We start from the raw sequence: 26292 nt of genomic DNA, 5'->3' as shown, positions 1-26292 counted from the left end.
TAAATGGTACAAAAGTAAACAGAAATACACAAGCAGCCCTAGTTAAGAAGTTACAAATTAATTGTTAATCAAATTACTCCTTCCCTCTGTATATATCTGATCAGTGCCACTATACTTACAGAGGTGGGACAAAATAGCATCTTGAGAACAAGAGCAGAGGACATCATCTACAAAACACACTTCAAATAATTATTATTAAAAATAGTTCAAATATGGGAAACAAAACCCATCCGTATTACACTGAACTGGAGGGAAGCTGCTTTATGTTAGTCTTGCCAGCAAGCATCCCAGTAAGGATTACAGTCCTGCCATCCTAGGCATTCTGTAGACAGAGCTACAAAAGCTCAATTTGAAGGCAGTAACAGATCCCTGTAATACCTGAGGAGTCCTATCTGATATACATCAGGTTGATTTCCACTGCATCAGTTGGCATGATTACTGCCTATTCATTTTGGTACAAATTCCTCTGTAGCATTTTGCCTGTATATCTAATAGTCCTCTACTTATCACAACCCAAGGAAGTAACAAAAGTAAATTCCTTCAGTTTCCAGAGCATGTAGTTCAGCACACTTAACTGAAGGAGAAATTTAGGGAGGAACCTGAAACAAGAGGCAATTCTGGAGAACGTAAAAGCCTGAAAAGAGGGCAGAGAGCAGGGATGTTTGTGACCACAGAACTAAGGACATCAAGGTGCATTTGTTCTCTAAGCTAAAGAAAAGCACATGTCTTTAGGTTTTTAAGTGGAACCTCTCATTAAACAAAAATAGAGTCCCTGTATTTTTTGTGATCATTACAATTGCTTCCTCCAGCACCGAAGTCTGATCCAACAACAGAACAGACTGCTATACCGTGAATGCCAAACAAAATTAAAACTGCTCAAACAATCAATTAAAAACGCTCAAACAAAATGTTAAGAGGCCTGCTAACAGAAGATGATGACCTCGGAAAAAGTTAGGAGCACTGAAAAGCATTTACAGCAAAGTTTCTAAAGACAATGGCCCTAATTACATCAGAGGAAAGAAAAGAAAGAGCCCAAATATGCTTTTTTTTTTTTTTCCTATTCCAGTAGAGTAATAACTTGGATTAAGCTAAGCCAGACAAGCAGCTTACCTCTGCTAAGTCAGATTTAAATGGAGCCATAAGGTTGTCCTTATTCCCCACAGGCTCTCTGACCATTTTGTCCACAGCAGAGGGCCATATAGGTTTGTGAGAAGAAGGCTTAGTCAAATCAAACTTCAGAGACACCTACCCAGAAAAGGTTACATCTCCCTCCCTCAAGGCCGGAAATGATCTTTATGGCAACCACCTAAGTGGCTGCACAGATGATAGAAGGAAACTGTTTAGTGTTTTTTGTAAGCAGTTAAACACAGGGAGAGCTTTCACCATGCCTAGCCAGCTTTTCATAGATCAGACTTGTATTACAAAGAACATGAGAAAAGAAGTTACCAAAAGCCTCATGTTCTGAAAATTCACAACTTTTTCTCAAAGGTAGGTTTTTTGGGGATCTTCTACAAAATTGTAGATCAAGCAGGTGAGGGAGTAGAGGAAGGATGAATTTAACAGAACGAAGACTGTTAGCCATAAATCAAAAAAGGCCAGAATGGCTGCAATGCATTTGAAGAGCTCTCTTAAATAGGAAAGAAAGATATCTATGACAGCACAAACTTATGTGGTGAATAATATGAAATTTTATGGAACTGAGTTCAATTTTCAATAATTCCTAGGTATAAGATATCTGTAATACTGCAAACATGAAACAAGACATGCCTCCTGAGATGACAAACCACTACCACGCTTTTTGAAAACTGCTTGGCAATTTACTGGAAAACAACTGTGTCTGGATGCATACAAAAGAAGCAGCAACACTTCCCAGGGTTTGATAACCTCAAGCTTATTACATACTTATTACATACCTAGGAAAAAATGGTTTCAGAAGCAGACTTTGCAATATACAAAGTGCAAGAGTATGATATTAAATATGCTAACATAAAGATGGTATGAATAGAAGAGTTCCTATTTTTTTCCTATCCCCACGGCAAAAAGGAAAATTTGTTAAAACACACAACACAATAATCACTACCACTACAACTTAAGTGTGTATTAGAACTCATACATGCTGTTTTCCTCACCTGAGATGCAGGAGGAGACAATAAATCTGATTTTAGTTCCTTTAACATCTGCAGTAAAGATGCTACAGCTTCATTATTTGATGCAGACCAATCATTAACTGTTCTGTTAAACAGAAATACTTTTTCAGTATCAGGTTGATTTGTAGTAATTTCATATTACGATTAGTATACACCTGATTCCTTCTCCCCACTGAAATACCTTTTTAAGTCTTGATGCTGTCCTTATGTACTATTTATCACACAAAATACTACAAATACACACAGAAATTAACAGCTTTTATTAAAGAGTAGAATTTCTAAATAGTGCTGCACAAGAATTTATTCAGAAGTCAGTACTTTATGCCAGCCTGAAATTCTATTATACAAATTCAGGCTGCAGCTAGATGTTACCACAGTATTTTACTTTGCTGCCAAAGAAAAAAAAATTACTGCTGCTTGGCCATTCGTTCTTGATGACTACCTTTTCTCTTCCATGCTCAATGGATTTTCCCATTCCAAACCTGAAGCTGTGTTGATTTTTTTTTGATTGCTCTCCAATCAAAGTCCTGCAGTTATCAAACTGACAAAATTCTTTCCAACTCAAGGTTTTTCTTTATGGATTTGTTCTTTCTTAGCAAGGTCACTTCACAGATCTGGTTCAAAAGCAGGCACACAAGCTTCTAACAGGAATGGCTACAGTGTGATGACAACCTTTTAAATAGAGTCTGCTGCCACCATGAAACCATGGTTTCACACAAGGTAGGTCTTGTAAGCAGAGGAAGTGATACACTACTTATTTCCTTCAGCACAGGGCTTTCAGCCATGACCCACACAAGTTTAGAAGAAGGATGGAAAGAAAACTACTATTTCATAACAGAGTTTAAATGGCTACTCACTTATCTACTGTTTTATATATGAACTCATTCAGACATGCAGCTACAAAAAGCAACTGCTGTCTTATCTTCTCCAGCTGTTGTTGCTGCTGTTGCAAGTTCAATTTTTCACTTTCTTTTGTCATGGGCTGTTTGGCATTTTGATCTTTGTTTAAAGCACACAACAGTTCTCGTTGATTGTTGGAAGACGAAGGACTTTCTCTTAACTCTAATACTGCCAGTATTCCTTGCAGCTCTTTAATTTTTTGTTCATCCCTCTTGTGTTGCAGTTCCAAATTTTGCTATTTGAACAGAATAGATAGTAATAAATTGCTACTTATGCATACATATACAGATTATATAAAAATATATTATATATTTTCAGTCTGCATATACAGAAATAAAAGCATCGCACCCAACTAACATACCCATCTCAGTGTGTTCCTTAACCCACAAACCCCTTACAGGAGAAGACATATTACTGCACTCCAGGGCCACCAGTAAGCCATTTAATTACTATAGATTAGGCATCTTCTCCAAAAACTTCCAGACTCTGTGACTGACAAGTCTCCAGAGAGTCTACAAAGCCTCCCTCCTCCTCTAATGAGAATGAAGGAGCTGAGAAACAAGAAGGGTGAAACTGGAAACAAGAAGGGTGAAAAAAGCAGAAAAACAGCTGACTACTGAATTTTTCATAGCAATTTGTTTCAGGCATTTTAATTGAAGAATACTATTTACAGGTTCTCTGTTTATGGCTATTTCAATGTAAGAGAAGACTTGAATAAACATTATTACCAGTCTTTCTTGATCTCTCTGCCTGACTGTCTCTTTTTCCATTTCTGTTTGTTGCTGCTGCCTTTGCTCTTTCTCCTCTTTCTTGTTATCTTGTTCTTGCACTGTCTCAAAGACTAACTGCAATTGTTCCCCATCAGCTTTCAGCTTTGCCTCTCGTTCCTTCTGGGCCTCTAGGGAGCGGATTACCTCTTGATTTTGACTCTGAAGAGACTCCATTGTAGCTTGTAGTTTGTTACTGATCTCTCTCTCCTTCCGTGTTTCTTTGCAACACATCCATACTTCAGCCTCTAGCTGCCTTTTAGAATGAACAGCCTTCTGGTGTGTTTCGTCAATAATACAAGCAAGCTCTGTTGTTCGGGACCTCTCTTCTGCCAGCTTGGCTTGAAGCTCTCGGATAAAGGCTTGTTCCAGCAATGATGCCCTGTGCTGACAAGAAGCGTCTTCCTTAGCTCTCATGCTCAACTGTTCTGTCAAAACACGTTCATGATTCAAGGAATTCAAGAGCTCCAATGAACGATTTTTCTCAGCTTCCAAATTTCTCTGTAGCTCTGACACTTTTTTCTGTTCTTGAGACAACAATGCTTCACAGCGTGAATGTTCTATCTGAAGTTCCTTGCGGAGATTATCATTTATCATTTGCTCATGCTCTAAGGATACAGACAGCTGGCTATTCTGCATTGACTGCAGCTCCAAGGCAGCCTGCAAATCCTGCTCAAAAGGAGAGGCATGAATTAATATTCTAGCACAAGCATTCCTTTGTTGGGGTAGGCAAGCATTCAGCAATTTTCAACCTTTTGTTTTATCCATGGAGAAATTCAAGATTGAATTAGAGCAGTTCAGGTATTAAAAAGTTTAATTAAAAATGGCAAGTTTAATTTTCTAATTATGAGTGCCAGAAGCATAGAATCATTAAGGTTGTAAAAGACCTCCAAGATCATCTGGTCCAACCATCACTCTACTACCAATGTCACCCACTAAACCATGTCCCTAAGCACCACGTTCAACCTTTCCTTAAACACCCCCAGGAATGGTGGCTCCACCACTTCCCTGGGCAACCTGTTCCAATGCCTGACTACTCTGAGAAGAAATGTTTCCTAATTTCCAACCTGAACCATCATGACACCAAGTAACAAAACCAAAGATCATACTAAAATATCTTGCAGTACTTTTTTTTTTCCCTCTTCAATCAGTACGATCCTCATTGGGAGTCAATATTCTTTACATCACTCAAATGCCTTAGTAAATGACACCTGAAGCAGAAAAAAACTGTACTGATTTAAAAGAACCAAACATTTAAGCAGTAGGAGCATCTGTAAAATCTCTGGATTTTACAGCCCATCTATTTGAAGCACACAGCATAGACTGATGATGATAATCCATTCTCAGGTCAATTTTGCAAGTTAGTGCATTGTCATCACCATACCTTTAGAAGGAAAGGAAGCAATTGAATGGGCAGTCTCACAATGTTTGCAGACAGAACTAGCATTGCTGAAGTCCTATGAGGAGTTTCTACCCTCTCCCTCCAGTCAGCACCATATCTTCTCTGACCATATAGGAATCTAGGTCATATGGCTACAGGGCAGACATGTGGCACAAACTGGTGTTCCATCAGCATTCTGCAGTGGCACTTGTGAACAGTTTAATCTGTTGCACAACTCCATATCTTGGGCAATGCACTTCTTTTTAGCCTTTAAGTAAGATGGTCTGCCTGAGCAGTGCTTTTACAAGATGGAGCATGTTAGTGCCATGCCTACCACACAAACAGGAAAAGACAACCAAAAACCACCTACACACTTAAACACCTATCAGAAAGATAACAAACGAGAAAGACTAGAAAAAAATAGTCAGAACTGTCTCTCCCCATTTTGGCCATCTAACCAGGATTGTTCTGGAGTTAGAGTTTGGCTTTGGTTTCTAATTTTACAAAAGGTTTACATTAAATCATCTTCATTTTCTAGTCATTTTAAAGTCTTTTACAAGAACTAAGTCATTGCTATCACAGTATCAGTGAGAAAGCTGTTCATTTGTTTTCTATTCAGTTCAGAAGAAAGGGTACAGAAATAAAGAAAGTTCGGTTAACCTCCGAAGATACATTTACATCAGAAAGGTTCCAGATACTCTCTGCCAAGCATATGGATCATTAAAAGTTTTCTTTATAATCTTAGTTGATCATACACAGCACATCCTCATGGCATATTTGCTCTGGAATAAAGGATGCAGTTACACAATTGTAGAATCTGGCTTTCCCTGTACAGTAGAGGCAGTACAAAACTGACCCCAAGAGAAAGTTTAAGGCTCTGAAAACATTAAGATGATATAAAAAACATGCATACAACATTTGCTTATTTCTATGTGTGCAGACAGTAACTGAAAGCTTTAATTCTGCAGGGGAAAAAATGCCATGCACAATGGGTAGAAGTAACTTTTCTTTTTTAAAAACTGTTATTGAACAAAAACACCGGATACAAAAAACAGTGCAAAAACCCCTTCATTCACTTCTCTTGGTACATGAAGTTAAGATGCAGGGCATTACCTCCAAGGCCTTTTTATTTTCATCTTCTGCTTTCTTATGCTGAAACTGTTGTTCCTCATACAAGCCTCGCAGCTCTGTTTCTGTCAGGCGTTTGGTCTGCAATTCTTGGAGAGCAGCTGTCAAATCCTTTTCTTTATTTTCCAATTCAAAACTGAAAAGTTCAAAATGACACTTTATCTATGTTCAGAACAGAACATCCATTGCAAGTGATGCAAGTGGGACATTTTGGATTACTTTTTGTGAGTTGGTCTATAGACTTATTTAAGATAGCCTCAGTTACAAAGGTCAGTTTCAAGTCACAGCTGTTTAGCATTTTAAAACAGTTTACTTCTGTGCAAGCAAAACTAAAATTGTCCTATTTAGTACCTACTAAAAGATATAGATAAATTATCTATCCTGGCAGAACAAAAGTGGTTCTAAGAGGCAATTCTCTGTTTACTTTTATTACACTTACACAACATGCCTCGACTGCTGAGAAGGTTATGAACTAAGTGCTACTGGGAAGGTAAATATTCAAATTTGAATCAAGGAATAAATAAATTTGTTACTAAAGAAAAACAAACATATCCATGAAAAGTGACAGAGGCACATCTGCGAACCCAATGAATATAAAGCTTTTTCAGACCTGTCAATAAATTTAAATAAATAAAATCTACTTCTCACCGGAACTTGTTTATTTCCCTCTCATGCTCTTCTAGGGATTTTTGTAGCCTTTCATTCTCTTGCTTATGTTCATATAGCTCTGACTTCAGGGCTGATACTGCTGCTTTTTCTTGATTCAAGAGTTCACATGTTTCAGAGACTCTCTTCTGCTCCTCAGACAATGAGCTATGCAAGTCACTTACAATTGATTTTTCCTGCTGAAGTTTATATTCTAACAATTCAACTAGGATAAGAAAATGTTAGCAGTTATTTATATTCCAGAGAATTTGACAATATACTGTCAGTTACACTGCTTCAAATTGCAGAAAAAATAGCTGTATTAAAGCATTCTTGTCTGGAGAAGTTACTTATTTTCAAATATGATAAGAAAAAGCAGAAAGATGCACATATATGCTACAGCTTTGCCTGCTAGTGGACCAGGAAAAGTGAGGATATAAAAGCTGAGTGACACTGTATGACCTACTGTGATATACTGCAAATAACCTGTTACTCATAGATTCTATAACTCATTAAACAAAATGATACATTTACTAGCAAATATATATACAAAGAATTCCCTGAAAACCACCAAGGGTGTCTTGCTAGACTTAATGTTCTTTCCTATATACATACAGTCAGCATTCAACTCCATTGCTTTGGGTTCTTTTAAAGCTTCTCTTTGCTTTTCACAGATTTATCTGAAACAATAACATTAGAAAGAAGGAAAGGCCCGCTTCTTCCTCTGCTAAAACTGGCATTTTATCTGCTATGCAAAAAGGAAAGAACTGACATAGAAAACTGGGCACCGAGGACTTGGCAATTACTACCTTTCCTCCGAAGCTGGTGTTCTTGTTTGCTCCCATGATCTTCTGCATTTGTAAGAGTTTCCTGTAACTGCTGCAGCTTCTCCTGGTTCTGAAGGTGTGTCATGCGTAGCTGAGCTCGAAGGTCCTGTATCTCAGAGAGCAAGCTATTTCGGTCTGAAGAGAAAAGATGTTCTACAACCATCTGCCTTTGTTCCTCCTGAAAATGATCCAACTCCTATTAAATCTATGAGTCTATCCCCATTTTTTTTCATACAAAGATAAACCCTAGAGAACCACTCAGTACAAGTTTTACATAGAGGCAACTTCAAATGACTAAATACATATTTAACATTAACTGTTTGAATTAAAATGAAGTAACAAAACACCCCACTTCACTAGCTTCCAAATAGCATAATAGTAATAATAATAGTTTATACATAGCAGTTACCAGAAACCATCTGGTCTCAAGCTGAAAACTAATTATAATGAAAAAATCCCAAACAGATATGGAGTTAGCTCAGGATATGCCCTTTGCAAGAGAAGTTTGTGAAGCTCCAGATGGATTTTTTTAATCAAATATTTCCTTTTCCCTATCGCAGTCTCCTGCTCACTATTTTTTTCTGGCTGCCAGGTAAAATAATCAATAAGCTCTATAATAGAAGAGCTTGAGAACAACAGTGCCAAAACAGACTAGAAAAGCCTACTAATCCTATACAATCCAAATTAATGCACACGGCATTATTTAACAATAGAAGTAATAAACTTATAAAAATAATGGTAGTATCCATGCAAGATGTCCAGATCTAACCCCAAATAAAGAATGGGGGAATAGAAGTGATTTAGGAGCATAATCCTAAGAGGTTTTCTTACTTGTTGTTTCATGATATACTCTAGTCTTTCCGCTAATGAAACTTCATCGCCACACCCAGGATTGGAGAAGTGAGACTTCAAGTCAATTTGCAACACATTTCTCTCCTTCTCAAACACACTCTGTACTGCTTGGAGAAATTCTGCTCTCCAGTCAGCAGCAATATCTGAACGTTCCTGTTAAAAAAAAGCACCTATTACCAATCTGTAACCTACTGTCTTTGATATCATTACTGCATAAGAGTAAAACTAATTGCTAATTCAAGCAGACCAAAGCTGTCTGAGAGGCCTGTTCGAATCTCAGAAAGAGTCCCCTGCTCCTCATATATACACACATACAGTACTTAATATACTTATTTTATATATGTGTATATATATATACACACACACCTCTCTCTCTATATATACACACACAAAACAAGTTAACCAGTTTTTAAAGGGTACAAGACATCTTTATTGTCATACCTTGTTTCCTCTATCTGCCACCTTGCTAAGATGATCTTTCAGTGACTGTATAGCTTCCAACAAGGCTAAGCCCTCCTTCTGCCATCCCTCCATCATTGCTGTGGTCTGAAGAACATTTTTCTGCTCCTTAAAACCAAAGGAATGTTCTGACAAAGCCAATATTTTGCAGCTCTCCTCATATACCATCTTCAGCACAGTCTGACAAGGGAAAAAAAAAACAAAACCAAAATAGTCAATATTAGGAAACAGGCATCAGCATCTTGACAACGTATGAGTGGAATCTGATTGAACTAGACAACAAAAATAAGGTGGCTGTCCTAGACTGTAACATCAATAAAGGCATGCAGTTCTGCCCTGGTACTTAACGTGCTTAGTAAACTCAGAATATGCACACACACCTCTTAAACAGTTTTTCTGGGAATAGATCAAGTTCTATCAAGTCATATTATTAAACTCAGTGATGGCAGAAAATTGAATTACATATTTAGACAACCTTAGCTTAATTTAGCAGATTGATTATTTTGAGAGATGTTATTTGTACATGATCTTAATTTACACAGTAGAAACTGTTTCCTTTGATATTATCGGGCAAAATAATCTCTTTTAAATAAATTCTCCATTCGCAAGTTATTACACCATGCACAAATGTTTTCTGGTCTCATTTTGAGGAAGGTCACTGAAGATTTAAGTCATTTTCTACGTACATTTAACCAAAAATATCCCAGCCTTGACATAGAACTCTCTCTCTCTGCTACTTACTACTACTACAACAACAATACAAGGTACTTTTCCTTAACTCTTTGTATTCTTCTTTGCACTTCTCTGCATGACTTAACTTTTGAATCAACCCAACTTGCTTTTCTGCAGCTGGAATCGAAATACTGAATACTTCAAGAAGGAATGCATAATGATGCAACCCTTTAGTAAACGTTAACAAGAGAAGCAGAAGCACACTAAAGTGTCGTACTATACATTCAGCATTGGAACATGCACTCAGATCTTCCAGTCAGTAACTGATGATCCATGAAAGCAACTAAAAAAAATTCTCTGCTTTTTCAGATCTTCCTTCATTTTTCGAGCTAGATGAAAGCGTCTGTTAGACATTTTGGGAGGCAGCAAGTACACACTGGGAAGTATACTTCTAGTTTTATATTACTCAAGTTTCTTCAAATAGTATTGTACTCAAACTCCCTGTAGTCTACCACACTAAGCCTTGTACTTCTTGCCAGCCTCACACAGGAGATGATTTGGAGCACTGAATTTCTCCCTTCCACCAGCTGAAACTTCTGGAATCACAGAGAGCTTGCTCAGCTACAGCACCAAAAGAGAGTCCCTGGGATATATACCTTCTTGAACTCGCCTTAATGACTGGAGTAAGCAATCATTGCTCAGTCTTCTGTACATTCTTCCTCCTCCTTGAACCATCCGAAAGATCCCTCCATACAGTGGTGTTTCCACAGATCTCCATCAGATCAGAATGTCAAAAATAGGCAAGGGAGCACCATTTCAACTATATATATTTATTTATGAAACAGCTTTCTGTAAAGCCTCTGAGACAAACCCATCAATCAACAGATCAGTCCTGCCACATGCTGGAACATCACCAGTGCTGTCCTAGCAAAACTTCTGCAATTCTAGCAAGTACAAGCAAGACAAATGTCAGTAGGCTTGTTATAAGAGTCATTTTTGCTTGTCTCAAGAATCATAATCAACTGAAGGTTTAAAACAGTACAGAACAGTTCACAGTGTAAATCTTCTAAAGCAGCTAGCTTAGCAGCTAACAGCTAACTCCATTTTATATTAGCTTTCCATTTCTACTGTTTCAGTTTTAATTTGATAGCGTGTTTATATTAACAATATATTACCTTCAGCTGTGGTGAAAGTACTTCCTGTTCTCTCATTGACTCCATAACATCTGAAAACATGCCATGGTACTGCACGTAAGCCATGAAACTAGCATCTAGATGGTCTGATGGTTGTAGCTCCTGCTTTAGTTTAGCTGCCAAATTTGAGCTGGTACCTAGAGAAAGAGACAGCCCCCAGGTGTTAGAAAGCTGAAGAGAACTTGAAACCAGCATAACCGCTTGCAAATAACTGTGATTCCTTCTGCTAGCATAAATGTATGGTTAGTTGATTGAAATCTTGTAAGAGGTTGACCCGAACCAACTTAAAGTAAAAGGGCTATAAGTCACCTTTAGCACCAGGAACGATGATGATGATTTTAAGTTAAGACTCAATAAAACTCCATGTCTCCTATCCAGTATGAAAAGGGACGAAGAAGGAAAAGTAGACTTTCACTAGCGTGACTATCTTCTGAACCAACTAAGAAAGGCACAGATATCAAATAAAAGATGCACAGTAAAAGAAAATTGGGGAAAGTGGCAATGTTAGAATAGTTTTCTCCTGAAGCTATCAAAAAAGTGAAAGGAATCTACAAACAAAGTTGAACTTACTGCTGCCATATTCATTGCTCATCACATCTGTGGCAGATACTCTTGATCTTATGTCATCTTGCAAATCAGATGGGGTTAGATTATCCGCTTCTCTCATCTGCTTGGAAATAATTTTTCACATTAACTTAGTTTTCTGAATCCAGCTGTTGAGCTGTCTCTATTTATAGCACCTTTGTTACTAGTGCTGACTTGAGTAAATGCCTACTCCTTCAAAGAGTTAGAGGTAGCAAATGTGACGACAAATGCAGCACCAGTACTCCTTGAAAACCATTCTGTCTACATTTTTCTCTCTCAGTAGCCTTAAGAAACAGAAGAGTCTTTGAAAGAGAAGCATTCGCATTTAGTCTCAGCTGACGTGTCACTCTGAGGAATACTGTAAATAATTTCCCTCTAGATACTTTTCTTCTGTAGCAAAATGGAAAAGGAACATTACATACATTTTACAACTTGCAAGTAGAACAAAACTCTCTTTCTGCAGCATGAAAAGAAATTTCAATACTGGGCAATTTCAAATATAAACTACGGTACTTGAGGAGAAATGATAAGCCTCAACTGAAATCTGTTCAGTTTATCTATGGGGGTATAACAGTGGACTTAAGATTAAGGACACCTCACAATGAGGCTCCCCAAAAGCCAAACTGAAATCGCACACAACATCCACTGTTGTGTCAGCATCCAGAAGATTCTTCATTTTCAAATCAAAAAGGGTTAAAAGTTCAATATAAAGTTACAATATACAAACTTTAATCACCGTTCAATCAGCATCCAACCAGCCTGACGTTAACACTGAAGGGGAACCTCTGTCAGGAATGGCCCTCTGCACCACCACAATAAGAGCCGTGCTAACTTTCATGGAGCCAACAAACCCCAAACCAGCCCAAATTCTCTGGCCTCTATCAGAGCCAGTCAATTTAAGTTGTCTGTGTCCGAGAGAAGCTGAACTCTGCAGGAAGATACTCCCTAAACTTCACCTTTTCAATAAAACCGCAAGTTAACAGTGCATTTAACCCAATGTAACTGCCACTAGAGACGGTTCTGCACCACTTCCTCTTCTGTGCCCATCACATGCTGCAACATCACACGTTTCATCTGTTTGGGATCTACCAATTGGGACAGCTGTGCAGAAACTCAACACTAGTTTGATGAAGTGGTCAAAGCTTAACCCTTGGTGAAGAGTTTTCCACTGAAAGAGTGCCCCAAACTGAGCCAAACCAAACCCCTTCAGTTACATGGCTGCTAGCTCAGCCCATGGGAAAGGGCATGAGGCACATGTTGGAGATAGGAGAACGGGGCATTTTATGTATTTATAATTACTTTTCCTTCAAAAGCAAGGCATAAAAATTGAGAATAAAATGAATAAAATTAATTTTTTGAAGTAGACTATCTTCCTGTGAAAGGATACAGAAACAAGTATATAAAAACTCCCATTACCAAGAAAAACCTTTATTCTCCTATTTTGAAACAGTCTCTTCTAACTCTCTACCACAAAGTTGCTAATCAGTTACTTCCACAGAATCCCGCTGCAAAAGTAGCAGGATTTGCAAAGTCCTCTCAAGAAGTCTTCAGAGAACACAAGAGCAATCCAGATTTTTACTGGTACCAGACCAACAGCATAAAGATGTGTGGAACACTAAGCCTGCTGTAAGCAGTCTATTCTTCAGTTTTAGTATTTGGAAGGCATTTTCACTTATTCAAAGCTGTGGCAAACAATCTTTACGCACAGCCCAGAGTTTGCTCCAGTATCTGACAGTGAGAGGGGTACTAACAACGGTACATCCAGAACAATGCTACTCATACCCCTCTCGGTGTTTAATTTCCCACTACTTAGAGCCAATTGCCCAGCAATGATTTAGGATGGGAACAGAGCTGAGATGTCTTGTGTAAATACAATGAAATCAAGGCATGAAATATCGCTTACCAAAATCTTTTTCTCGGTAACGTGTTCATCGTCGTCAACAGAATAGGTACTTTCAGAGAAAACTGGAGATTTTACATCTGCTTCCACCACTGCTTCTTCACTGCCATTTTCATACAGGTTAGAAAATCCCATCAAAAGAGAATTATCTCCTTGAAGGGATGACCTAACGTGCACCACTTGAAAATCTGTGCTTTCAGCTTCTGAAAAAGGTGTCAGATGAAGCACTGGTTCAAGTTCCATGCTTGTATCTTCCTTCCTCACAATCTCAGGTGAACCCCATGAAGCCATATCCACAATGAAATCCTGGAAATCTTTCCGAGTATCTTTAGTATAGCAGATGTTCAAATTGTTTTTTGGAGAATCAGGACTTTGATCATTTTCCAATGTTAGTTGGCAATGCTTTTTCAGATTTTGCTGCTCTTCAGAGCTGTTCATCACGTCCATTTCCTGAGTTGAGATATCTTCCTGTGATTGTTTAATTTGAGATTTTATATTTGTGTTGTGAGTCATGGAGTCAAACATAACTTCATCTTTTCCTACAACGAGATAAAACAATTTCTTAATGCAATTTAAATATGATTTTACAAACTGAAAAACATATTTAAAAACTCATTGCAAAACTTATAATCAAATCTATTATTATTCCCAGATTTTATACAATAATCCAACACTTTAGTTTATTTGATATACAAACTAACCAGGCTTTTTTTTTTTTAACAAGTGTATCATCAATGGGAAAAAAAATCCCATACAATAAGAAAATGTACCTATTTCAGCAGAGCTGACTTTTTCATCAAACAGGAAAAACAATATTCCTTGTAGCTATGTAGATGATCTTCCTACTTTTAAATAAATAAAAATCAGAACATGTTGCTTTCCTGATTTGACAAATCTCCCCTAACTATCTTAAGACTTAATTCCTGACCCAGGGCACTGGAAAAAAAAAAAAAACAACACAAAAAACAGTTAAAAAGAAAAGCTCTACGTGCGGTTCCTGTACCTTCCATTTCAGCCCAGGAGAAACAAACATATTTTTGCTGCACCTCCAGCTTTCATTTTTATGCATTTCCTAATTTTCATCATTCACACTTTTGAACCTAAGAATAACTGTAGGGGGGTTCTTCACTCCTCTACGAGCACTGTATTTGTTTCTGTTAAGTTCACTGTTATATGAAGGCCCTTCTACATTAACATTTTGACCCAGTTCTAATTCACCATTCAGAAGTAATGAGTTGCTTAATCTCACGAGGGTTTTCTGACTCAATATTCCATGCACGAGTTCTTTCTTTTCTTCTGAAGGGGTTCTGTATCACAACTCATAATGACATTTACCAAACTAGAACAAAAAATAGTACCTAAAATATTACTGTTTTTCCCTTCTCCTGCTCTCAGCTCATTGTCACTAACTTGTCTAGATAGCTGACAGTCTAAACTAAATATTGTACTCTTCCTTATTCTAGGATGAACGATCTATACAAATAGGTCTTTTTAACAAATGGACCCCGAGCTCCCCCTGGGGTGGATGAGGAGCTGACAGAGAGCTTATGGGTCAGTACGAAAGGGAGGGCAGGGACAGGCAACATTATCCTGGTAGTCTGCTACAGGCCAGTGGAACAGGAAGACCAAGCAGATGAGGCCCGCTAAAGACAAATAGGAGTAGCCTCATGTTCACAAGCCCTGATCCTTATGGGGGCCTTCAGCCACCCCAATATTTGTTGGGGGGACACCACAGCAGGGCATAGGCAATCCAGGAGGTTCCTGGAACAAGTTGATGGTAACTTCCGTCTCCGAATGACAGAGGAGCCAACAAGGACAGGTGCTATGCTAGACCTCGTTCTTACCAACAAGGAAGGGCTGGTGGGGAAAGTGAAGCTCAAGGGCAGCCTTGGCTGCAGCAACTGTGAAATGGTGCAGTTTAGGGTCCTGAGGACAGCGAGGGGGAAACACAGCAAACTTGCTACCCTGGACTTTGGCTGAGCAGACTTTGGCCTCTTCAGAGATCTGCTTAGTAGAGTACCATGGGAGAAAGCCTTGGAAGGAAGAGGGGCCCAAGAAAGCTGGTTAATATTCAAGGATCACCTCCTCCAAGCTCTGGCGTAATGCATCCCAACAAAGAGGGAGTCAGACAAAAATGCCAGGAGGCCTGCATGGATGAACAAGGAGCTCCTGGCCAAACTCAAGCAGAAAAAGGAGACCTACAGAGGGTGGAAGCAAGGACAGATAAGCTGAGAGGAAAACAGAGAAATCATCCGAGCAGCCAGGGATGCTGGTTAGGAAAGCCAAAGCCCTCTTAAAATTAAATTTGTCCAGGGACATCAAGGGCAACAAGAAAGGCTTCTATAGGTACATCAGTGATAAAAGGAAGACAAGGGAATTTGTGGGCCCTTTCTGGAAGGAAATGGGAGACCTGGTCACCTGAGATATGGAGAAGGCTGAGGTACTCAATGACTTTGCCTCAGTCTTCACCGGCAAGAGCTTTAGCCCCACAGATCAAGTCCCAGAAGGCAAAGGCAAGGACTGGGAGAATGAAGAACCACCCACTGTAGGAGAAAGATCAGGTTTGAGACCACTGAAGGAACCTGAAGGTGTACAAGCCCATGGGACCTGAGAGATGCGTCTGTGGGTTGTGGGGGAACCGGTAGATGAAGTTTCTAAGCCACTGTCCATCATATATGAGAAGTTGTGGCAGTCTGGTGAAGTTCTCGCTGACTGGAGGAGGGGAAACATAACCCCCTATTTTCCAAAAGGGAAGAAGAAAGACCTGAGGAACTACAGGCCAGTCAGTCTCACCTCTTGTTCCCAGCAAAATCACGGAGCAGATCCTCTGGGAAACTGTGCTAAGGCACATGGAAAATAAGGAGGTGACTGCTGACAAACAACATGGCTTCACTACGGGCAGATCATGCCTGACAAATCTGTTGGCCTTCTACATCTTGCTGCATTTTACTGCATTGGTGGATAGGGGTAGAGCAATTGACATCATCTACCTGTACTTGTGCGAAGCATTTGACATTTTTCTACATGATGTTCTTGTCTCTAAATTTCCTATGTTCTCAAACTCTTTTCATATAAGCCCTCTTACTAACACTTACCACCTTCATAAACCAGCTTTAACAGACAGTAATTTGGTATATGACAGATGACTGCAGCTCTCAAAAAAAATCACCTGGATTTTACTGTTTCAAAAATCAGGTAATTTAATACAAGTTCACATTCAGTTATGTGAGCAAGTGGATCTAGAAAAGATTCAGAGTAAAGAAAGGCTTCTAATAAAATTATGTATCTCTAGCCACTGCTGGAAAAACTATGTAAAGACAGACCCTTAAACTGACTGACAACAGCCATTTATATAACACAGTATTCATTTTCACCCTTTCTTAGAAGCTGTAGTAGTACGGGCCATCAGCACTTTTATTTCTACTATTACAGCACTGAAAGGAAAAACTATAGGGCTGTAGAGACTCACAATATTGGCTTAAAACAGCAGCATAATACTATTAATAAAATAATTACATACCAATATATCAGCTGGGGAAAGCAAAACTGGAAATGACTGATCAACATAAGCTTCCACTCCTTCCAATTCCTCCGTTCCTTTTTTAAGGGCTTCACCTTTTCTTCCTGCTTGGCAGAAGACCTTGAGGAAGTTAGCCTCTTCATTATTACATCGCTCCTCTGACTTGAACAACTTCAACTGTGAAATAAGTTCATCTCTTTCCAATTGTAAGGCTTCAAGCTCTTTCACGTATGCCTTGATCTGATCTTTCAATTTTGCAGTGCTACCTTGCAGTTCATTGATTTCTCTCTGATTAGCTGCATCTTTCTGATTCAGTGTTTGCACCTGAAAATCAAGTCTAGAAACTTCTAACTGAAGACTATAAACATCTTGAGCCTGATTTGCATCTTTCCTTTTCAACTCAGTTTCAAGTTCTGCTGCTTGTTTTGTTAAGTATTGCAACACATTTTTGTCAGCTTCTCTTTGATCTGCCATTATCTTCATCTGTGTATCTTTTTCTAGAATACTTGCTTCCCTCTCTTTCAGGGTTTCTTCAAGTTCTTGAATGCGAGAAGTAGTAATTCTTGCTTCAACCTCTCTCTGAGATGCACGTTTTTGGAAAAGGCTGTATTCTTCCTGAAGTGCATTGTACTGTGTTCTTAGAGAGGTTAGTTCTGCAAAGCGCTGCTTTGATGACTCCTGTGCGTTTTGGCATTTTTTCTCTAAAATTTCCACTTCCATTTTTAACTGTGATTCTTTGTCTTCCAGTTGCTGCTGCAGAGCTTCTCTAGCAGTTGAGACAAGCTCTAGCTTTTCCTGAAGTTCTCTCACATTGGTGACTAACAACTCATTTCTTCTGTCCGGATCAGTATCACCCTGACAATCTGTCAATCCCTTCAATTCATTCTGAAGGTCTTCCACTGATTTTTCCAATTCAAGTTCATAAAGATCACTTTGGTTGTCACTAACTTCATGGCATGCTGGTCCAAACTGTGCCAACTCTTTTTGAAGCTTCTCAATTACACCATGAAGTTGCTCTACCTCTTCATCTTTGTCCTTACGCAGCCGTTCCTGGTCACTACGAAGGTGCTCAATAAGAGATCTGAGTTCTTCGATTTCAGATTTTTGGTTTTCCACAACCTTAGCAAAAGGATAAGGTCTGAATATTAACATGTGTAGGAAGAATTGCTATTGCACATAGAATTCAAACTACTTCTGTTTTGTTTTTTAAAATCACACATTTGACAGAAGAAACAATTACAGATTTCAGGTGGGTAGCTACTCAGAATACTCTCTACTTTCCTCAGAGAATTATCAAATAGTCTTCATTTGCAATATGATTCTGTACACGTTGTTTACATCAAAATAAAGCAATAAACTTCTAGTAAATTTTCTTACCGTATTCTCCAGAGTGTTCTCTAGCTCTTGCTTGAGTCTCTTCATTTGTTCATTCAAATGATCAATTTCTTGATTCTTTTCTTTAAGCAGTGCTTGCGGGAATGACAGAGCTGAGGTATCACTAACACCTAAGTCCTGATTTTGCTTTACGTGAAGTTTTGTTAGATCCTCCTGATAAGAAAAACAGCAGTCTCATTCAAAAGGACTTACTTTCTCCCCCAGCCTAGTAGCAGAACAGACCTAAGGGCTTTATTTAAACATTCTCCTCCTTACTATAGTGTTAATTTACAAAAAACAACAATAGCTACTTTATTTGGTTTTGTACCACTGGATTAAATTGCCACAATGTTCCTTAACTTTCAAGGTAACAGATAAACACTAATTGCCATACTGACAACCAACCAGTTTTATAACTTAACAACATTTGCTGTGGCCATAGAAGTCAGTCAGGAATGCATACAAAATAGTGTAATGTTTACTAAACAACAATGCTGCAGGCTCAATCTATCAGGACCAGAAAAAAAGCTAAGCTTTTAATGTCAAACGAACATGGAAGATATTGCCATAAGCACGAATCTACAGTATCATTTTTTTTTTTCTAGATATCTTTTCCCAACAGGAATACAATAATCTCTTGACAACAGGAACGAAGTACATATTTATCATATTATGAGATAAAGACCACAACACGCAAGAAAGGAGGTATCCGAAGTTTTACCTGGTACCACTAAAGCCAAGAAAACCTACCTTCAAGTACGCATTCTCTAGCTGAAGCTGGCTGATGCTGGAGGTGCTAAGGTTTTTTTGCACCTCTAGCTGCAAGTTCAGCTGCAATATCTCCTCATTTTTACTGGTCAATTTATCTTTATATTGATCTAGTTGCTCTAACAAGCTTGCAATCTAGAAATAAAGAAAATGCATAGCTGTTTTAATTTAGTCTCCTATTTAAGCAGGAAATAAAGTTTCATTCATTGCTATGTTTAGTTAGAACAAGTAGCTTCAGCAGATTCTATGGTTTAAACTCTCCCTAATTAAATTAAATAAATTAACAAAATATCTGAGACATAAAAAGAGTAAGAAGCTAGTATTCCAGCTCCTCAGCTAGGTACCAAACTGCTGCAATGGTGGTTGTTTGTTTTCTTTAAAATAAAATCTAACTGGTCATAAAAGATGTGTTTGTTTATGTTCTGAACAATCAAGGTCTGACCGCTGATGCAGTTTGAGACAGCAATGAGAAATGTTAGCATTTGATGTTTAATGTAATCATAAGCAGTAACCCAAACACCATTCTCCTCCTCTTAAGAGAGGGAAATTAGCACTGCAGTGCTAATCCCAGTACACAACTATCAAAAAAATTCTGAACATTGACAACTTCGCCCTGTAAGAGTCAATAACTACACATTTCTCACAGTTTTTCTCTCTTGCCTTATTGTGTAGCAAGGTTCAAGTGCTTTAAGAAGAAGGACTGGTGACTCCTGAAATAAGACTTCTAGAGATACAAAACTTCAATGTGTACAAAATGAGTTTTTATTAGCTTACTGCTCCTGAAACAAAAGTGTAGAGTTAACTGGAGGGTCATCCATGCTTTATTTTCTTTACACATCCTAAATTGGACTGTATGTTTGTATATTACACAAGCAAAAGTAATTATGCAAAATTACATAAAAATACTGCACGTGGGATGAGTGTGTTGGTGTGCACACATCTGTACACGTGCACCCAAAAAAGGTCTAAATAATGTTATCAGTTATATTGCACTTTAGCTTAGCTTGGTATAAGTACTCATCGCTAAAATTCTCTGCCCCACAAATTGTAGAGGGTCAGATGACACCATTATGCATCATTGGCCCTCCTGTTCTTAAAAGGATCATCGCTTACTCTCAAAGCGAAACAAAAATGTATCTGTTTCCTGCTGCACCTCAACTTTGGGAGGAAAGGAAAATCAGTTTACAACAGAAATTGATCAATTGATCAATCAAAGCTGATGTGAATCATCGCAAGACAATTTCCAGAGGAATGGGAGACAGACAGACAAAGGGACAATAAAACAAAGAAAAAAAACGAAGTTTAGTTAACACCAAACCACAGAGAATACAAGTCAAAAAGGCACATTTACTACAAGAACTTTCGTCATTTGATTTTTGAATGGCTTAAATTCTCAGCTACAACTTTGCACAAAATGATTCTAGATTTATGTGAGCGACCCCAAAATCTACAGAACACTAACAAAACTCAAATTACCTCTCCCTCTTTCCTCTCAAGTGCTTCCTGTTCTGCCTGTAACTGTTCCTTCAGCCCTTGGTCAGAAGTGCCTTCTGTGAGTACTCTGTGCCTCGCTTCATCCAATTTAGATTGTAGGGCAGAGATCTGAATAAGGTTATTGTACTGCTGCTGTTGCAATGCTTCTTTATCCTGCAAAGTAATTTTTATGTTAGAGTTAATTGCTGTCAATATACAAACCCATCTGGACAGAATAATCCTACCAGAATACTTCTTTATCCCTGAAAAACCCCAATGTAAGAACAAAAATATTAATACCATATCTATAAAGACAGGAATGCAAAATAAGCGAACTGGAGAGCTGGCGGAGGAATGCAAAATAAACGAACTGAGAGAACTGGCGGAGGAGCTGGCCAAGCCTCTTCACATCATTTATCAGCAGTCCTGGCTATCAGGAGAGGTCCCAGTCGACTGGCGGCTAGCAAATGTGACGCCCATCTACAAGAAGGGCCAGAGGGTAGACCTGGGGAACTACAGGCCTGTTAGTTTGACCTCAGTGCCAGGGAAGCTCATGGAGCAGATTATCTTGAATGTCGTCACGCGGCACTTGAAGGGCAACCAGGCGATCAGGCCCAGTCAGCATGGGTTTATGAAAGGCAGGTCCTGCTTGACAAACCTGATCTCCTTCTATGACAAAGTGATGCGCTTAGTGGATGAGGGGAAGGCTGTGGATGTGATCTACCTTGACTTCAGTAAGGCTTTTGACACCGTTTCCCACAACATTCTCCTCAAGAAACTGGCTGCTCGTGGCTTGGACTGGCGTACGCTTCGTTGGGTTAAAAACTGGCTGGATGGCCGGGCCCAAAGAGTCATGGTGAATGGAGTCAAATCCAGTTGGAGGCCAGTCACTAGTGGAGTCCCCTAGGGCTCAATACTAGGGCCAGTTCTCTTTAATATCTTTATCGATGACCTGGATGAGGGGATCGAGTGCACCCTCAGTAAGTTTGCAGATGACACCAAGTTAGGTGCGTGTCGATCTGCTCGAGGGTAGGAAGGCTCTGCAGGAGGATCTGGATAGGCTGGACTGATGGGCTGAGGCCAACTGTATGAAGTTCAACAAGGCCAAGTGCCGGGTCCTGCACCTGGGGCACAACAACTCCAAGCAGGGCTATAGGCTGGGAGATGAGTGGTTGGAAAGCTGCCTGGCAGAGAAGGACCTGGAAGTACTGGTTGATAGGCAGCTGAATATGAGCCAGCAGTGTGCTCAGGTGGCCAAGAAGGCCAACAGCATCCTGGCTTGTACAAGAAGCAGCGTGGCCAGCAGGGCTAGGGAAGTGATTGTCCTCCTGTACTCGGCTCTGGTGAGGCCGCACCTCGAGTACTGTGTTCAGTTTTGGGCCCCTTGCTACATGAAGGACATGGAGGTGCTCGAGCGAGTCCAGAGAAGGGCGACGAAGCTGGTGAGGGGTCTGGAGAACAAGTCTTACGAGGAGCGGCTGAGGGAGCTGGGATTGTTCAGCCTGGAAAAGCGGAGGCTCAGGCGTGACCTTATCGCTCTCTATAGGTACCTTAAAGGAGGCTGTAGCGAGGTGGGGGTTGGTCTATTCTCCCACGTGCCTGGTGACAGGACGAGGGGGAATGGGCTAAAGTTGTGCCAGGGGAGGTTTAGGTTGGATATTAGGAAAAACTTCTTTACTGAAAGGGTTGTTAGGCATTGGAATGGACTGTCCAGGGAAGTGGTTGAGTCACCATCCCTGGAGGTCTTTAAAAGACGTTTAGGTGTTGAACTTAGTGATATGGTTTAGTGGAGGACTTGTTAGTGTTAGGTCAGAGGTTGGACTAGATGATCTTGGAGGTCTCTTCCAACCTAGATGATTCTGTGATTCTGATAACTGAATGTTTTTAGCTCACCTGTAGGTTTTTACCCCTTTATTTTTTCTAATCTAAGTTTAACATCCAAAAATTTAGCAATCAGTGGTGGTACTATACTTTCTCTGTTATACAGTGTACTGTATATTTGTTTAATAATCTAAACATCTTGCTCTTGTAGCCATTTCCAAATTGATTATGGTACCATATATTTGCCAAGCTAAATGTAAGAGGTGGAGAGTTTTGGGTAGACCAAACACCTACTAAATATATCATGATAAACCAAAAAATGAAGCACCAGCACTACATTTTTTGCGTCAGATTTGTGGTCTGACAAGTTGACAGAGTTTTCTTCCTTTATTTATTTTTTTAAAACTTCTCCTTCAGTCCTCTCTGTGGTTCTAACACAGTCCTTAGGATCTGGGTCAGTCCAACATAGAAAGCTTCACTTGCGAAGTCATCCAAATAGCACGCATACATATTTGTACTTAAAACGATAAAGGAAAGCTGGACATGAAACCTATGGCAGGAACTGCCTCTTCAACACTTATTCTGACCATAGCTCAATAAACATACCTCTAATAGAAGGATTATTTTAGATTCGTTATATAATTTGCCAAAAATAAATTGACTATCTTTTCTCTAATTAAAGAGAACTAAGACCCAGAGTACATGGATAGCATCTTCTGATCTTAAAATGAAAGAGACATCAATAAAAGTAAAAAAAAATTAGAAAGTTTATGTTGTACCACGCTACCAAAACAGCATGCCCAACAACACGTATTTAAAAAAGGTGCCCAAAACTTCATGCAGATACTGAAGAGTCCGTTGGACTTCCACCCACCAGCCTCTAAGCAGTCCCCAATAGCCTTCTGGCAGCTCTGGGGCAGTCCCCACATACACAAAGCACACGAGAGGAAAGGGGAAATTACAGGGGATACAGCCAGTTAAGGTATGATGAATTTTTCTTTCCATCACTCAGTATCTGTGATATTAACCAGCCCCTCAAGTGTTTTGCTGCCATACACTATGATGAAACCCAAACAACATTGGTGTCTATCTTTAGTTTTGATGTCAACTGAAAGACAGACATTATCCGCACCATTCTGAAGCTCATCTTGATCACTCACAAAAAGCTCCCAATAACTACATGCAAATCTGGATTACTGCAGAACCAGGCCACTTCCCCTCAGATGTTCTTCCATTTATTGCACAGCAGAGCTACAAGTGTGTCATGGTGTCTGCACAGTTCTGCACACAAGAGTGATGTTTCTCTTAACATTCTTCTGTTGCTACGTTCTAAGGTCATAACAGTGACCCAGCAAAAGCAAGCAGCAACCCAGGCAAAAAACAGAGCTTTATGCAAAGCATCAATGTAAAACCTGATTCTGGATGCCTGTGAAGTTAGGGCATACTGTGGTACCACCTTTTCCTGATTCCAAAACATGTCGGATAAGGATAACAGGCTCCTTAAGTGAGTCCCACTTTCAAGACCTCAAAGCAAAAGAATCGGCCATCAACTCAGAAGGACCAAGCCTCTCCCAGCACAACCCTAACCAAAACCATCAATGTTATATACCAACAACCTGGGCAACTGAAACATATTGGGCCAGAAAAGAACAAGGAATACCTACTCTAGGCAGATGACATGATAAATAGATATGGTAACTGTGAATTAAGACACTGTTCTTCACAAAAAGATACAGTTCCATATTCAAAGTTATTCTTTCCAAGGCCTATTTCTTATTAGCACTAGTCTCTGTTAGCTGCAGTGCCTATATTTTTGTTTGTTGAAATTTTGGGGGTAGTAAAAATTATAGTTGCCATTCAAATCAAATGTATTTTTATAGAAAAACTTCGTGACTTGCAATCATCGAGAGCTCATTCGACATCTATTTTCTGCACAAAATTGCTTCATGTCAAAATATTACAATCACTACAGTTAATAAATTCAAAGCTGCAACCTTGTTTAAAACTGGTGAATTAGTTTCTCGAAAGAGTCTAAATTTGGCTTATGATTTTTAAGAACAACCAATTGACTAGGACATTCAGAGAGCTAAAAATGTTTTTAATTCACATGGATAAAAGAAAGCCTGGACAAAAAGCAAAATTTCAGGGACAAGAGTATTGCAGTCTGTCCATTCCAAGGCAAACTAAACAGAAAAAAAAGCTTTCATGTATTTGTATTAAATTACCAAATAGCTTAGGTCTCTAGAGTTCTCTGGTTCAACCTCTAACAGCAGAACAAACTTGGCTCTGGTCAGGGCCTTGGACAGCCAAATTCTAGACATTTCAGAGAAACCAATGCCAGTCTGAATATCTTTTTCAAATGTTGACTGACCCCAGTATGACTTTTCCCACTGCCATTTAGTTGGAATTTTCCTCGTTGCAGTTTACGCTTGTGTTTTTTCATCCTTTCAGCATGCAACCCAAGTCAGGCTTCATATTCTCTATAGCTTCACATTATATGGTTGTTGGCAACAATATGATCTCCACAAAGACAAACAAACCCTGTCTTTCAGCTTCCCTTCATAAATCATTTACTTCAGTCCCCCAACCATCTTATCTTGATGGACCTTTGTTAAACTTGATCTAGTATTCCTCTGTCTTTATTGTTCAGGGGAGTCTTGAACAATTCTCCAGATACAATCTCACAAGTGCCAAATAGTAATATTAGTACTTACACTAAAACTGGCTACTCTATATCACATTCAGCTTAAGTTAAAACAAAAATATTTTGTTCAGTTTTTAAAGTAAAAAATAATGGAAGCAACTATTTACAGAATAATAGAGAATATTTAGTTTAGATCACGCTACTCTCAAATCCTCAAACTTGACAGACACACAAACAACATTTATTGAAGGAAAATTGCTGGGAGGAAACAAATATTTAGGTAGGAAACAAGGCAGGAAAGGTTATTCAGATGTTTGTGAGGAGACAATTTTGCTAAACAGTATGTAATTCCTTTAATTAAGCTGTATTTAAATCTGCTGTAGTAACAAAACAAATTCTGGGAGCATGCCAAAAAAACTGGCTCCAGTGGCATATAGTAAGAAGAGCTACTGGTTAAGCTTATATGATTTTAACAAAGTTGCTTACTGAAGACCCACCAGATTTAATATTCAGTAATACTATCTCTCAGGAACTTCCAGAGAAGAAAACCTTTGATCCACTGAAACATGACAACTGTCAATATAATAAGTCAGCTAATGGTCCATAAATGCATAGGTTGTTTAAAACATTGGCTGCAATGTCTGCCACTAATAAAATGCTTTAACTCACCCTTGAATGCAAGGAATAGTCTCAAAGAACACTATTAATAGAGTCATTGATATTTGCTACAAAGAAATTGTCTGCCTAATGTCTTTCCAATTAACTAAGTATTTTAAAGTTACCTGTTTTAATTCGGTTTCTACTTTCTTCATTTTCTGTAGTTGTTGTTCCAAGTAGTTAACGGTCTTTGAGACTTCAGTACTGCTCTGCTCCAGTTCTTGAACTTGTGCCACCAGTTTTTCTATCTCTTTATCACGAGCTATGATTTCTTGATGCTTTTCCTCCTTTTCTAATAACAGCTTATTGTAATCATCCATTTTCTCTTTTATTTCTGCTTGCAGAGAGTCTACCTGTACGGAAAACACATTACACAGATATTCAGGCAACATACTAAGCTTCCAGTTGGAGGCAAGAGTCATTTCATGGCTAAGCATGAAGAATTCTACTATGAACTAAACTAATACTAAGATCCCAGAAAAGAATAAAATCAGATGTGGAGAAAGGATGAAAAAGTAACTTCCTGAAGTCTTGTTTTCCAAATGCAGTGGCTCTTAAGTACACAACTGATTACACACA

General features: G+C 38.9%; 1 protein-coding gene across 1 annotated transcript in view; it reads right to left on the bottom strand.

Moving 5' to 3' along the window:
* The window catches only part of PCNT (pericentrin), a 102894-nt gene that overhangs the window by 12151 nt on the left and 64451 nt on the right, over nt 1-26292 (bottom strand). Inside the window, exons 33-48 of the mRNA XM_040560982.1 lie at nt 25839-26066; nt 20595-20765; nt 19101-19253; nt 18354-18524; nt 16973-18095; nt 13460-13989; nt 11542-11641; nt 10954-11108; nt 9089-9286; nt 8627-8800; nt 7778-7973; nt 6972-7194; nt 6309-6459; nt 3776-4483; nt 3005-3282; nt 2130-2232 (exon numbers count right to left, since the gene is read on the bottom strand). Coding sequence (XP_040416916.1) covers nt 2130-2232; nt 3005-3282; nt 3776-4483; nt 6309-6459; nt 6972-7194; nt 7778-7973; nt 8627-8800; nt 9089-9286; nt 10954-11108; nt 11542-11641; nt 13460-13989; nt 16973-18095; nt 18354-18524; nt 19101-19253; nt 20595-20765; nt 25839-26066 — 4662 coding nt within the window. The remainder of the gene's footprint in view (nt 1-2129; nt 2233-3004; nt 3283-3775; nt 4484-6308; nt 6460-6971; nt 7195-7777; nt 7974-8626; nt 8801-9088; nt 9287-10953; nt 11109-11541; nt 11642-13459; nt 13990-16972; nt 18096-18353; nt 18525-19100; nt 19254-20594; nt 20766-25838; nt 26067-26292) is intronic.

Source organism: Cygnus olor, chromosome 6, assembly GCF_009769625.2.
Source record: "Cygnus olor isolate bCygOlo1 chromosome 6, bCygOlo1.pri.v2, whole genome shotgun sequence".
NCBI lineage: Eukaryota > Metazoa > Chordata > Aves > Anseriformes > Anatidae > Cygnus > Cygnus olor.
Note: the sequence above shows the minus strand (reverse complement) of the source record. Positions and strands in the feature narration are given on the sequence as shown.